This window comes from Acinonyx jubatus, chromosome D3, assembly GCF_027475565.1.
Source record: "Acinonyx jubatus isolate Ajub_Pintada_27869175 chromosome D3, VMU_Ajub_asm_v1.0, whole genome shotgun sequence".
Classification (NCBI taxonomy): Eukaryota; Metazoa; Chordata; class Mammalia; order Carnivora; family Felidae; genus Acinonyx; species Acinonyx jubatus.
Window position 1 is genome coordinate 27,592,368 of NC_069392.1, and position 16,233 is coordinate 27,608,600.

The 16,233-nt window shown below is 40.5% G+C and overlaps 1 protein-coding gene across 1 annotated transcript in view; it reads right to left on the reverse strand.

The window, feature by feature from the left end:
* PI4KA (phosphatidylinositol 4-kinase alpha) overlaps nt 1–16,233 on the reverse strand; it is a 111,428-nt gene that overhangs the window by 90,777 nt on the left and 4,418 nt on the right. The window contains exons 2-3 of the mRNA XM_015088453.3: nt 5,403–5,519; nt 1,039–1,132 (exon numbers count right to left, since the gene is read on the reverse strand). Of these exons, the coding sequence (XP_014943939.2) occupies nt 1,039–1,132; nt 5,403–5,519 (211 nt within the window). The remainder of the gene's footprint in view (nt 1–1,038; nt 1,133–5,402; nt 5,520–16,233) is intronic.

The window sequence follows — 16,233 nt, forward strand, 5'->3', positions numbered from 1 at the left end:
GAATGGTAGCTAGATTTATCACTGTGATCACTTGTAATGTATATACACCTCAAATCACTGTTGTATGCCTGGAACTAATATAATATTGTATGTCAACTACATTTCAATTAAAAAAATTTTAGTCCTTTAAATTTGAGGATACATGCATAATCTGGGGTCTGTCAGTTTTAGGCATAGTATGTTACCAGAAATGATGAAACCCAAAGAACGAGAGGACTAGGCTGAGGCAGGATGTTCATGAGATCAGCAAAAGCCACCCTTAGCAGGCTAAGCCCACCCAACAAATTAGGGCCGTGCCACCAACCAAAAGAACAAGGGCTTTCTTTATAGACACCAACCCCTTGCTTTGTCTGAAGGTGGGCCGCGGGTCTCACAGAGGGAGACTACAAGAAAACTTTGGTCTCCAGGGTCGTGATCTCTAAAATGTTGGTGGTGTTCCAAACTGATTTGGGAGTCTTGGGAAATCAATGTATGGGAATATCAGTGTTACAAGCGCTTAGCACAATGCTTGGCACATAGCAGGCTTAAAGGTGCAAAATTTAAAACTCAGCCAACAGCAACAAAATGATAAACTATTTATTATTTATAGTGGACATGGTGTTCAAATCCTGGACATACATCTCACCCTTCCTTTTTGAGAAGCAGTGATGAAATCTGGAGAACTGGCCTCACTCCAGGAGTGAGCCTATTCATCGAAGGGTAAGAAAGACAGGTTCAGGGATGGGCAGGGGACCCAATTCTGGCAATGAGACATGAGAAAAGGTTCCCGCAGGTCTCCAAGTTCCTGTTCACTCCCAGAGTACAATACAAAGTCAGTTTTCTCAGCCTTGCCTTTGCCCCACCTTCACCATGGACTCTGGACAACAGTGAGTAAGCATAGCCCATGTTGCTGCAGGCAGGCAGCTGTCCCACAGCCAGGAGTGGAACCAGCTAGAAACACTGTACTTGATGCATTAACATGATTAAACACTTGATCTTTACAGACTGTGAGCATACATGTTCTTCCCTGAATTCAGGGAAAACGTTATACAAAATTACCTCTGCCTTTCCGAGCTGTGCTTTCTTCTACCCAATACACTTTCGGAAGACCTTTAAGCAGTCGGAGAAGGTAAGGAACCACGGAATCTTTATGCTTAAAAAAACAAACAAACACATTTAATACAAATGTGTGGCTGGTAGCTTTTTAGTACTAAGCCTAAAGCAAAGCATACACATCCAAATCATCTCAAATATGGATGGTCCTATGGCATTGCACCCTTCCTATTTCCATGTGGTGGCAGCAGGGGGCGTCCGAGGTCATCCCATAAGCCTGCACAACCTGCTCTTCTGCTCTGAATGTCCAGCCTGGTTCTGGCCTCCTCTGGACATTGGGCCCCTACGAGGGCCTCTCCAGAAGGTATGTGTGAGCACACACTCTCAAAACTGCCTCAGTAAGAGTATTCAGAAAGCCCTCAAGCCTTTCAGTGGGCCCCAGGATCAGATCCTCTGGACTGAGGGAAGCTCACAGCCAGAAACTTTTAAACTTGGTGATACTTCTGTTATTCATGGCCTTTGTCCCCTTTTCTTTTTTCTTTTTTTTCTTAATTTTCTGCTTCATGTTTCCTTTTGCTTCTCTCAATCTGAGCCTTAGACTTAATAGCCATCGTTAGCCAATACAAAAACTACTTTCTTCTAGTTTCCAAACTAGCCAGTCAACATGTAACTTCACAATCTTCTATGACTGGCTCTTTTGGCTGTTTCCCTACTTATAACTGCTCCAGTTAAGGATTAGGTAAGTGCTCCTGAGAAGAGGAATACCATTTGGTTCTGAAACACTGATAAACACATGTGGTGATATTGAAAACATGACTCCACGGGGTTCCTGGGTGGCTCAATTAGTTAAGCATCTGACTTCAGCTTAGGTCATGATCTCACAATTCTTGGGTTCAAGCCCCACATCGAGCTTGCTGCTGTCAGCATGGCGCCTGCTTCGGATCCTCTTTTTCCCTCTCTCTCTACCCATTCTCTGCTCATGCTCTTTCTCTCTCAAAAAAAAAAAAGAAAAAGAAAAAGAAAACATGACTCCAAATTCTGTGACACTCCAACTGAAAGGTGGAGTCAAATTCACTTTCTCTAGAAAATGGGCTGCCTTAGTGACTTGCTTCTGGTGTTTTTAGAAAGTACAGCTGATCCTCAAACAACAAGGGTTTGAAGTACACGGGTCCACTTATATATGGCTTTTTTACACTATTGTAAATGTATTTTCTCTTCCTTACAGTTTTTCTTAATAACATTTTCTTTTCTCTGGTTTATTGTTTTCAGTAAGGCTTCTGGTCAATAGTAGGCTATTAATAGTTAAATTTTGGGAGAATCAAAATTATATGTGGATTTTCAATGGCACAGGGGGTCAGTGCCCCTAAACCCTACATTGTTCAAGGGTCAGCTGTGGTATAAATGAGACTGACTTCCTAAGTTAGGTTAAAAAAGCAGTGCAGCATCCATCTGCCTTTCTCTCAGGACACATGCCCTTGGGACCCAGACACTATGTTGTGACAGACAGACAGGGGCGCCTGGGTGGCTCAGTCGGTTGAGCATCTGACTTCGGCTCAGGTCATGATCTTGCAGTTTGTGGGTTCGAGCCCCACATCAGGCTCTGTGCTACCAGCTCAGAGCCTGCAGCCTACTTCAGATTCTGTGTCTCCCTCTCTTGCTGCCCTTCCCCTACTCGCACTCTGTCTCTTTCTCAAAAATAAATAAACGTTAAACATTTTTTAAAAATTTTTTTAAAAAGGGGCGCCTGGTGGCTCAGTTGGTTGAGCACCCAACTTCAGCTCAGGTAGTGATCTGGGTTCACGGGTTCAAGTCCTACGTCAGGCTCTGTGCTGACAGAGCCTGGAGCTTGGTTTGGATTCTGTGTCTCCCTCTTTCTCTGCCCCTCTGCTGCTCACACACACACTCTCTCTCTCAAAAATAAATTAAAAAAAAAAGTGATATAGCCCAGGCCACATGGAGAGGTCATGTACATAGGGGTGCCCTGGCTAAGAGCCCCAGCTTAGGTCCCAGCAACAGCCAGGATCCACGCCCACACATGTGCATGAACGAGTCTTCTCAGGTGATTCCAGCCTCCAGCTTTCAAGCCCACCATGTGACACTGAATGGAGCAGAGACAAATGACTCTTCTGAGCTCTAATTAAATTGCAGATTCACGAGAAAAAAAACAAATAAACAAATCTGTTGTATTAAGCCACCAAGTTTTGGGGTAGTTTGTTACACCACAATAAATAACCATGACAAATAGAGAACTTTCTTTACCAAATGCAAAACTTTTCCTCTGAATCACATAAAGGAGTTGGTTACATCTGTCCAGGATCCCAGTGTACTAATACGCACAAAACTCTGAAGGATGTGCACAGCCAGGCTCCCTGCAGAGGAAGTGACCCCAGGTGTTCTGCCCCATATAACCTGTTATGGCTTTTGTAGCATGTGGTAGTAAACTACTTCTTTTCATTAAAAAAAAAAATTTTTTTTTTAATGTTCATTTATTCTTGAGAAAGACAGAGACAATGCAAGTAGGTTAGGGGCAGAGAGAGAGGGAGACACAGAATCCAAAACAGGCTCCAGGCTCCGAGCTGTCAGCACAGAGCCCGACGCAGGGCTCGAACTCATAAGCAGTGAGATCATGACCTCAGCCGAAGTCGGACGCTCAACCGACTGAGCCACCCAGGCGCCCTGGTAGTAAACTACACCTGCTACTATGGCCACAGCAGCTGCCAGCGTGGCCCACTGACTAGACGTGGAGGCCAGTAGCACAGTCCATCCTGGATGGAGGCAGGGAATATCAACACCAGGTGAACCAAGAGAAAGCTGGTTACTAGGGCTCAGAGGGCTGGCAAAGAGTGCTGGGCTCCTTTCCTAGTGTCCATGAGGCCAACAGGATTCCTGGAAACACTGGCAGACTGTATGGCTCAAGGGACATCAGCTGCCACCCCAAGTCCTGCCAATCCTTACCAGGAACCCAAATTACACCAAAGGCAATTTGTATTCATCTCTTCTATGCCACCCTAAAAAGCCTACTACAAGTATTAGGGTCAATCTATTAAGGTCAATCTTTAGGTCAGTCTGTTAAGTAAAGTTTGCCAAAGGTATTTTCAATTAATACACATTTGAACAGCAGTTTCTCATACAAATTATTTTAAAAATCATTTTCCTTGTTTATACTTAAATTTAAATAAATTTAATTTAATTTAAAAAGGACTTTGCAAATAGAAAAGTAGAAATGATTTTTTCTTTTCACACTTATAAATAAATAGAATAATTAAAATGCAGTTTATGTGCATCTAATTTTGGTTTTTCATGGGGCCCTGATCAAATAACCTATTTAATTTTTTAAATATTACTCTAAAATTAAAATGCTTATTTTTTTACAAATGCATAACTATTCTGTCAAAAATATTAATCCTTGTTGAAGTAGAATTCCAGAACACATAAGCGTTTTTAGATAAATAAAAATTCAAATATCAGACATCATTTTTTTCCTAGCACAGCATGATTAAACATGGAATTAAAAGTGATTCTTGATAATGATAACAATAAATAAATAAAAGAGTCTGTATTCAGTGATTAATCATTTGCTTTAATTAGCTTTGGGAAGTACTAAAAAAACAAAAAACAAAAAAAATGGCCACATCATTTTCTATTGGAGCCACAACATTGATTTTTAAATTACCTCTAAAGGACACAGTAACATGTACTCTAAAAGTTATATCTATCACAGTTCTTTTTTTTTAAGATTTTTTTTTTATTTGTAAGTAATTTCTATACCTAATGTGGGGCTCGAACTTACAACCCCAAGATGAAGAATCACATGCTTCACCAACGTAGCCAGCCAGGCGTACCTATACCTATCACAGTTCTGAAAAAGATGGTATTATGTCAAAATTATCTCAAAGAACCCTATCTTTTCACAAGGAAAAAAAAATGGTTACTCTGAGTTTGACCGATAAATGTTTGACCTTAGATTAAAAATCAAGTCTACCCTGGAAGGCACACAATTATTTCACAAGCATTTTAACTAACTTTCTGGCAAAACACAACAATCAAAATCCATTATATATATTTATATGTATGTATATATATATATGTGTGTGTGTGTGTATATATATATATATATATATAAATTTTAACTTAATATATTCACACAATTCAAAAAACAAAATTTCCTAAGAAGGTATACATTAACTAAATTAATTAAATCACACACCCCAACCTGTTCCACCTACTCTGCCTCACTATCACTAACCACCTTTATTAGGTTTGTATGCATTCTTCTAGTACTGCTTCAGGTAAATATAACCAGGTACAAATTTAAATTCTAATTACATTCCCCCTTTTACAGAAACACTTTTAATGTAGTAAAGACATACCTGAAGATCAGATTCAACGAGAAAAATGCCCAATGCAATCACTGCATCTCTCCGTCGTTCATCCAATTGGAAGATCCCATGGAAATCTACTGGGCACATACAAAGCAGCTTTTGGACCTAGAAAATGAGACCACCAACAACAACAACCAAAAACCCATAGATTAAAAAAATATATAAACCCACATTCAGAATATAAGATATAAACAATAGCATAAACACCAATGAGTCTATATAACCAGTAAGTCATTCTTTTCCAATTCAAAGGTCATAAAAAGATCATCTCCAGCTTCTGAAATGATCATGCACATGCTCCCAAAACATATATGCACTGAGAAGCTTGGGCCAAGTGTTAAAATGATGTACACACAGAGGAAGTAAAGCACAAGAGCCAACGTCTGCATTTCAGAGTCAGAATAATCACAGATCTCCACTACTCAGTGGTACTCAAAAGCACTTTACCCAAACCTACCTACAGTCGCAATGCCTCCCATACTGTTCATTAAAAGATTAAATGTGGGAGAGGGGGGAGATGAAATGTGGGTAAAGCACTTAGGACAGTGCATAATACATACTATGCATTTAATAAACAATATCTGTTGTTACTGGATATGCCATAAGAGTGGCTAGCAGAAGCAGATAGGCAGTAAATCAGCAATTTATTGAATATATGGAGAACTTAGAATTATTTTCAAAACAGTAAATACCTGACATAAAGGAACTAAAAATCTGGATTTGTTATGAATAGGAAAATAGGTGATGCCTATTCACCTTGAAAATCCCTGCCATAAGAATCCTTGAGCAGAGCATTCAGACACATCAGGCCTCAACTTTGCTGTTCTGTTATGGAACCAATGAGAAGTCATTCACTGACATTCATACAGTTTCTTGGGATATTCTAACGGCAAAGGAGATCAAGTGCAATGCTTGAGACTTGCTTTGAAAATATCAATTATCATTGCAATTTAAAAAAAGAAAGCATATTTTAAAAGGGCAAATACACAATCCAGAAAGAGAAGCACCTTCTAACCTGAAGAGAAGTAACGTTCTTTGTCTTAGTAATCTTTCTCTTAGAATGATTGTAAAGAAATAATTAGAAATCTAAAGCATTCTGGCAGAGGCCGCTGGAGAGACAATACAATGGGAAAGAGAAAGCAGGGATGCCCAGAAGTCCAAGTTCAGGTAGAGACTGGGAGCCTGGCTTGTACTCTAATAGCAATGCAAAGCCAAAGCCAAGGAGACAGTCTCACAACTTCTTTAACTCCAACATCTTAATATCAGTGAATCAACTCCTATTTGTTTTTTAAATATTTTATTTTTAAGTAATCTGTGGGGCTCAAACTTACAACCCCAAGATCAAGAGTTGCACACTCCACCGACTGAGCCAGCCAGGTACCCTAAAATAACTCCTATTTAACTACAACTCCCCCTCCCCGCCCCAGTAACTACAATTTCCCCAGGAGTCTCAAACCAAGTAGGAAAGTTTCAGCCCTGACAAAGACACCTGTGACTGCACACAGGCACGGCAAAGACTGAAGCAGGTACCACGTGAAACGAGACCCAGGAATATAAAGTTTAATCTCACAAAATGGTCTTGAAAATATTTCACAGCTCTGTGTAAATAAAAAGCAAACTTATTAAATTACTTCATTAACAACAACAAAAAAAACCACACGAAAAATGGAAGGTGAGCTTTTCTTTTCATTGAGCATAATTTCTCTAAAGACATCCAGAATACATGATGCAAGTTCAACTACTTCACTGAGATGATGCTCACTTGGATTTCAGACCTGAAGACCTCTCACAACTCCCAAATGTAAGCAGAATCAGAGATGGAGAGCTGAAAGAAGTTGCACACTCATCTGCCAAATGTCCCCTTTCAGGCAGATCATGTGTAATCCTATCTTTGTTTAATAGGTTAGGCGACTAGGCCCAGACAGGTTAAGTACAATCTTAGACAACAGGCTCTTAACTAGATCCTCTCTGACTTTTGTCTCTCCCTACTCCAATATTACTACTCCCAGCTCATGCACCTTCAACAACTCCCCACCCCAGTGAACACTCAATGCACACTCCCAACCTGGCAATGAAGGTCCTTCCCAATTTGCCCCAAACACCCGGGCCCTGAATACCGAGCTCACTTCTCCCTACCTGGCCTTTTCCATGGTTTTCACCCATCTTTAACATTTCATTCAACCTGCCTTATCTCCCCTACAAAAATTCTATCCATCCTTCCAAGATCCTGTCTCCCATTTCTCAAAGCTTTCTCAGACCCCAGTAATGTGCTAAGATCTTTCCCATCACACCTCTCAATAGCCCACCAAGAATAACGTAATTTTCTTGACATAATTATCTTTTGAAAAGTCTTATTTCAGAGTTACTTGTATACTTATCTTCCATTCACTGCAGACAGGACTGTGTTCGCCTCATCACTGCCCCCCACATCACTGTATCTGATGCAACCTACACGTTCCAGAAACTTAACAACTATTTAGTGGAACTAAAGGGGCTGAAGTCACAGGGATTTAATGAGATAGGAAGGAAAGTAAAAAGAAAGAGGACCACTGGAACCCAGCCATCCTACTGTAGGGCTTAACTATGTGGTGTCATTTGTCATATAACCAGTACTGGGCACAGTGCTGGCATGCAATTGGCACTGAACAAATATTTGCTGCATCATTAAATGAACAGGGGGATGGATGGAAGAATAATCAGGTTAAGTCATGTATAATATGTAGTCACACTCTCACAATCCTTACAATCCAGCCAGAGTTATACAACCAATAAAAAGGCCACAACTAGTGAATAATACAGGTCAGAAACTAAATGATGAGGGCCCCCAAAAGCCTGGCAGCAGGTCTAGGCTCTGATGCAAAATGGCCTTGGACACTGGGACTCTTGTAGGGGGAAAAAAAGTGAAGACTTGAACCCGGGTCCTATAGAAGTCATAACATATCAGACAAGGGAAAATCAGTTCCGCTGGGTGCCAGTCTCCAAATACTAATAGTCAATAGTTATTGAACATTGATCACATGTGAGGTGCTGGTTTGTATTTATCTAATCCTCACAATAGTGCACTATTTATTATCTTCATTCTATGGATGAAGAAACTGAGACACAGAGAGGTCAAAGTCCTAATGCAGAATAAAGCATTAATGCTGCAATTTAAAAGAATGAAAAGAGGGGCGCCTGGGTGGCTCAGTTGGTTAAGTGTCCGACTTCGGCTCAAGTCATGATCTCACAGTTCATGTGTTTGAGCTGTGCTGACAGCTCAGAGCCTGGAGCCTGCTTCGGATTCTGTGTCTCCCTCCCTCTCTGCCCCTCCCCTGCTTGCAGTCTGTCTCTCAAAAATAAACATTAAATTTTTTCTTAATTTAAAAAATGAAAAGAAAAAACACTGATTTTTTTTCAGAATTTTACAATCAACTAAAAAGTTGGTTGTTTTTAGGTGGTAAAGGGGAGTAGATCCTGCATTATTAAAGGTTGTTAAGCTCAAAATCTGACAGTGGTGGCCATTTACAAAAAGGATCCAAAGGGGCTCTGGGCAACACTTTGAGGAAGTTGATAAGTCAATGGACGACCAGGAGGCAACAAAGGTAACTCACTTAGACTTTGCTAAGAACTCTTGACAATACTTTAACCGAAGGCTATTAAAAGAGAAACCACAAGGTGAATTTAGACTGCCAAGGTAAAGAAATGCCAAACCAAGGAGAAAACAAGGTGCCCCCACAAGTCTGAACCATCGGGCAGAGAGAACTGCAGATGAAAAGTCAAAACATAACAGTGGGTGTAGGTAAAATATTTAGGTCAAAATAAACCTACCAATAATAGCATTACATGTTGGATAATTAATGAGTTTTTAAAAGAATACAACTTTTGTTATCTGAAACCTCTGGGAATAGTCTTTATAGAGAAACAAAATTCCCTGAGAACAGGAGATTAAGCTTTAAGTATTAGTGGCAGTGTTTCGTTAAATCTGTTTTTTAAAAATCCCCCCCCCCTTTTTAGTTTATTTTATTGGAGGAGGAGGGGCAGAGAGAGAGGGAGAGAGAATCTCAAGCAGGCTCCGTGCATGATCCCACAAACCACAAAATCATGACCTGAACCGAGATCAAGAATCAGATGCTTATTTGACTGAGCCACCCAGGTGACCTGTTAAATCTGGGTTTTTTTTTTAAGTTTATTTATTTATTTTGAGAGAGAGAGCAAGCATGAGCAGGGGAGGGGTAGAGAGAGAGGGAGGGAGAGAATCCCAAGCAGGCTCTGTACTGTCAGCACAGAACCCAATGCAGGGCTCTGACCCATGAACTGCAAGATCATGACCTGAGCCAAAATCAAAAGCCAGACACTTAACCGACTGAGCCACTCAGGCGCACCTAAATCTGATTTTTAGTTGTCTTTCTCAAATGCACTATCCCCATCCATGGAGAACACTGAACATAAGCTAACATTTCCTAAGTGACTGAGAGCTATCATGATAACAGTGATTGTAACAAGATTCACATGGAGCTGCAGATGCATGTGGAACAGCACCTGCTCCTACAAGCAGTCCTGGATGAGGGTTTCATTAAAGATGTTCTGTTGGCTGTGATCAATTAACATGGCTTTCTACAACATCCAACACAAGTAGCACTCCATGAGCCTTTACACACAAAGAATGAGTCTCCGTTTCTTGAGCCCAGCTCATGTGCTTGGCAGAGTACAGCACATACAAATCCATGTCTCTGATTCCTGACACATCGTTTCACCAGGCAATGCTCAGGGGAGCTGTACGGAGTTGTGATTTTCATTCCAACTCTAGCACTTCTTATCTAAGTGACCCAAGGTAACTGACAAAACCTATCTGAACATTTTGACTTTGTATTTCCTTCTGTAAAACGTGGACAAAACAGCAAGTGTGTGTATATATATAAATCCACAGAATCTTGCTAATGTCTTAAAATTATGCCAAGGGACGCCTGGGTGGCTTAGTCGGTTGAGCGTCCGACTTTGGCTCAGGTCATGATCTCACAGCTCATGAGTTCGAGCCCCGTCTCGGGCTCTGTGCTGACAGGTTGGAGCCTGGAGCCTGCTTTGGATTCTGTGTCTCCCTCTCTCTCTGCCCCTAACCCACTCACATCCTATCTCTGTCTCTCTCAAAAATAAATAAACATTAAAAAAATAATAAAATAAAATAAAAATAAAATAAAAAAATAAAACTATGCCAATATTGATAAGTCTTCTCCCCCAAGTCTCAGTTTTCTCAAATGTAAAAGGATGACCAGATAGTTTTTTTGCAATGTCTGCTCTAGCAATAAAATCTTGTGATCCAAGAACTTCTACCTGTGGCCATGAGAGATTAATAGGATCTGGATTTACCTTCCTGCCATAAAACAACTAGGAAAATGGACAAATACATGAAACCACTGATTTCATACACTGGACAAGGAGCACAGGACTATAATACCTGAGAGGCAGAGGAAACAAAGTGAGCCCTATGACTGCCTGGTTTTCTGCCAAAAGACATATCTCAGACCACAGAACAGGAAAGGACATCCCAGTCATGCAGGTCTAAGTGGAGGAGATAGAAGTAAGAATACAGGAAGTCTAAAGCAGCTGGAAATTCTGAAGAGGAGAGAGCTAAACAAAAAAATCTCCAGAAATCATAGCAAGAGTTCCCTTGAATTTTTGATGAATACTAACACACACTAGTATAGGTGATATTCCAGGAAGTTGGAAAAGAACAACCAGGGAACTGCGTACTGAATAGTTCCCAGAGTTCATATATAGCCGAGAAGAGTCTGAGTTACTCCCAGCCAGAGTGGAAAGCCCTCAAAGCATTCAGTAGAAACCTCAAAAGGGCCATACCTTAGCAGTGGAATTAAACTATCCCTGTAGCAAAAGCTATTATAGACCTGCCCTAGCAAAGTTTTAAATTAGCTTTGTAGCTTTCCTGTTTCTGTGGTCTGAGATATGTCTTTTGGCAGAAAACCAGGCAGTCATAGGGCTCACTTTGTTTCTTCCGTCTCTCAGGTATTATAGTCCTGTGTTCCTTGTCAGTGTATGAAATCAGTGGTTTCATATATTTGTCCATTTTCCTAGTTGTTTTATGGCAGGAAGGTAAATCCAGATCATTATTCGCTCAGAAAAAGCATCTGAAAAAATTCCACACTTCTTCATGATAAAAACACTCAACAAACTAGAAATAGAACTTCCTCAACTTGAAAAAGGGCATCTATAAAACACTCAGAACTAACATCATATTTAATGGTAAAAGGCTGAAAGTTGCCCCCGAACAGGAACAAAATAAAGATGTCCACTCTCACCACTTCTATCCAGTATTGTCCTGGGGGTTCTAGCCAGGACAATTAGATACGAAAATGAAATAAAAGGTATTCAGATTGGAAAAAAAAAAAAGTAAAACTATATTTGCAGATGACATAATCTTATATAAAGAAAAAACTAAAAACATATTAAAACTAAAAAACAAGTGTAGCAAGGTTGCAGGATACAAGATCAACATACAAAAATCAATTGCAATTAGAGTTTCAGTTTTACAAGATGAAAGAGTTCTGAAGGTGGATGGTGGTGATGGTAGTAAAACATTATGAATGTATTCACAAAAACCATTTACTTTTGCTTCCTGGCACTTGTTAGCGTTTTCAATTGTACTTACTTGTAATTTTTTGTTTAATGCTTGTCTATCTCCATGCCAAACTCCATGACAGAAAAACAATGTCTACTCATTCAATCCCTCTAATAGGTCCCTTCAAGGCCTGGCACACAGCAGGCACTCAAAGACTGAATGAATGAATGAACAAACGAACGAATAAACAAATGTCACCATCGTTTGCTTTTATAACAGTACATATAGCTTTGGCTGGCCTAAATCTAGGCTTCCAGACCAGCTTTACACACAGAAGTATTCAGGAAAAGAGAACAGCTTCAGCAGCAAAGATAGAGCCTCTCAGAACTAAGTCAATAAATGCAAGTGAGATCTGAGGATTTTTGCCTCAACCATGTATTTTATCACATAAACATAAATAGTGTTCTGACTGGCTTGGCAATGTTCACAAAAGGCCAAGCCTTTTCCCAAAATTCCAAGATACATGAAAGAAGCAAATACAAAAACAAATAAATATATAAATAATGAGGACAATGAAGTGCACAGATAAATTTCAGCAATTTAAATCAAAGATAGGAATAGCTGCTGGTGGAAAGGACTGAAGGCAACCACATCCCCCACTAGGTACAAACTGCAAACACAGGCGGCAGAAAAGAAAATCTGCAGTAAGGAGTAAGAAATAGAACATTCTTGCTCTCTTGGGGAGTAAACAACTAGTGACATGTCAATTCCAAGACTCCCTCAGGGCATCAATATAAACAATATGGTCATAATAATCTTCTTAATGCACATTACTCTTGGCCCTGAAATATTGAAGGGCTCTTCCCTGTCTCATCAATTCAATACAAACTCTTGAGTCTGGGACTACATATGAAGCCATCTGCTTTCTTCTCCACTTTCATTTCCATTCTCTAAATATACTATATTTCTGGGGCACTGGGTGTCTCAGTTGGTTAAGCATCCGACTTCAGCTCAGGTCACAATCTCACAGTTTGTGGGTTCAAGCCCCACATCAGGATCTCTGCTATCAGTGTAGAGCCTGCTTCAGATCCTCTGTCCCCTTCTCTCTCTCTCTGCCCCTCCCCTATTCTTACGTGCTCTCTTTCTCTCAAAAATAAACATTTAACATAAACATTTTAGGGGCCCCTGGGTGGCTCAGTCGGTTGAGTGTCCGACTTCGGCTCAGGTCATGATCTCGTGGATCTGTGAGTTTGAGCCCCTCATCGGGATCTGTGCTGACAGCTCAGAGGCTGGAGCCTGCTTTGGATTCTGTGTCTCCCTCTCTCTCTGCCCCTCCCCCACTCATGCTCTGTCTCTCTGTCAAAAATAAAATAAACATTAAAAAAATTTTAAATAAACATTTTAAAAAACTAAAAAAAATACTCTATTTCTTTTTTTTTTTTTAACGTTTATTTATTATTGAGAGACAGAGAGACACAGAGCATAAGGAGGGGAAGAGCTGAGAGATGGAGAGACACAGAATCTGAAGCAGGCTCCAGGCCCTGAGCTGTCAGCACAGAGCCCGATGTGGGGCTCAGACTCACAAACCACAAGATCATGACCTGAGCCAAAGCCAGACGCTTAACTGATTGAGCCACCCAGGTGCCCCCCAAAATACTCTATTTCTACTGAACCCTATTACTGCTGTTCCTCATTTTCTTCTGTGCTTTGCTTTCTTCTATCTGAAATGACCTTCCCTTACCAACTACTCTTGGCACTTACAAATGCCCATTCCCAGACCTTCCATATTTAAAATCTCTGCCGAAAGTAACCTCCCAGCAAGTGCCCATGATGCTTTCATTTTCTTAGAGCATGTTTCACTTTTTTGCCTTCTAAATTTCCACATACCTGCCAAGACTCATGGAGAGTTCTTTGGGGGCCTGAAGAAAAAATTATTTGTACTTCCCATTCCCATGCCAACAAAGTGCAAAACAGCTAAATATCTTCACAGAGGAGTTGTATTGAAAAGCCATATGGTCCACCATCAGCTCCTTTCTGGACAACTGGCCAGCCCCCACCTATGACTACTTCTACTTGTTATAAATTATTTGAGGGTTAGGATTGTGTGCACACCTAGACCCAACTGTCAAAAGAAAAAAGATACCCAGAGCAGGCACAGCTAGAAGTCAGTACCCAAGCAACAATACCCTGAATTCAAGTTTCCACATAGCAGAAAACAAGAGCACAATGTCACACCATCATTTCTGTTTCATGGGTTTTTGGTTAATTCGTAAAATATCATTATCTTAGAATCAAAAGAATAAGGTCCCCTTTTATGCTTGCAGAGTTAGCAAGAAAAAGTAAACAAAATCCAACAACAGTGAAGCTATAAACATGCACAAGGTCTCTTGCTAATGCTATCTACCATAACTAAGTATAATCCTTTGAAAACAGTTGGGCAGTAAACATCAAGACCTATCCACATTTAACACAAGAATGTAATTCAAAATTAGACAAAATTCTAAGTGTATAAACGCACAATTTTACAAGGGAAAAACTAGACAGCCTAACCAGAGAAATCCTTAATTTTGATCTGTCAATAGAAAATATGGCATGCAGCCATTAAAATAATAAATATGGGCTATTTTTGAAAAAAGCAATAAAGTGGAGTGCCTGGGTGGCTCAGATGGTTAAGCGTCTGGCTCAGCTTATGATTTCACAGTTCTTGAGTTCGAGCCCCGCTTCAGGCTCTGTGTCTCCCTCTCTCTCTGCCCCTCCCCTGCTCATGCTCTCTCTCTCAAAAATAAACATTAAAAAAAATTAAAAGAAAAAAGCGGGGCACCTAGGTGGCTCAGTCGGTTAAGCGTCCGACTTCGGCTCAGGTCATGATCTCGTGGTTTGTGAGCTCAAGCCCCACATTGGGCTCTGTGCTACAGCTCAGAGCCTGCAGCCTGCTTCGAATTCTGTGTCTCCCTTTCTCTCTGCCCCTCCCCTGCTCATTCTCTGTCTCTGTCTGTCAAAAATAAATGTTAAAAAAAATTTTTTTTAAATAAAAAAGCAATAAAGTGAATATAGCTAAAGACTAAAAAGGAGGCCCAAGAAATTAAAAAGCTAAAGGGTTAGTGTTATGGGCTGAATTATGTCCCCCTAAAATTCATATACTGAAGTCTTCATCTCAGGCACCTCAGAATGTGACTGTTAATTTGGAACTAGGGCCTTTATTAACACAAGATGATTAGGGTGGGCCACTCCTATCAATCTGGCTGGTGTTCTTATAAAAAGAGATTAGGATACAGACAGGTACAAAGGGAAGACTATGTGAAGACACCAAAAGACAGCCACCTACATGCCAAAAAGAAAGGCTTCAAAAGAAACCTTCATCTTGGATGTCTAGCCTCCAGAACAGTGAGAAAATAAATTTCAGTTGTTTAAATCAATGTGGACTACTATGTTATGGCAGCCCTAGCAAACTAGTATAGTTAATGTGGCATGATTACAGGTAAAGACTTTTTCTTCTTCCAATTTCTTCTTAAAATATTTTACAGCTGGTTTAACAATAGTTCTAACATCATGAATTCCCTCTACTGATGCTAATTTTCTCTTCTCTTATCCTATACATGGTTGTTTTGAACATAACTTCACAAAGGAAAGGGAGCGAGGATAGAAATTTTCAGCTTCATGATGCTGAAAAAATGCCAATACCATGATTTTTACTCCATGGCAAACCACTCTAAAGGAGTGGGTAACTATGAACTCCAGAAAGCCCAGTGTCCTGAGCATGAGGACATACATTCCTCCAAACAGAGATAAGAATTAACCAGCTCATCTTCTGGAGCACAACTGTCCACCAGGGAGGGGTCTGGCCTGTCCCTAATGCTGCAGTGCTATTTAAACACCACACTGAGTTAGCTAAGACACCTCCAGATTCTGGCAGTCTAACTGAAGAAAAGAGAGGCTATTTTAGGACATGGAAAAAGATTCTGATCAAAGCCTCCTGAGGGTGGGAAGAGAGATGGAAGGGCAAGGAATGCTGCCTACTTTTCAGCTCTGCTGGGAACTCTCCATGTCCCAGGGTTCGGGTCCATTAGTATGATACAGGCCAGGTAAGAAAAGGCAGGAACAGCTCACCCATATCCTGGATACGAGGAGTACAACCAGGCAGATCCAGACAGAAGCTTCTTGGCAGGGGTGGCTTAATAACATTCTTAAGACAGATGAGAAAGAGGAAAGCAGAGCAAGACTAGCAGGCAAAAAGAAATCAGAGAGAGGGAGACTGGAAGCCAACCGTAC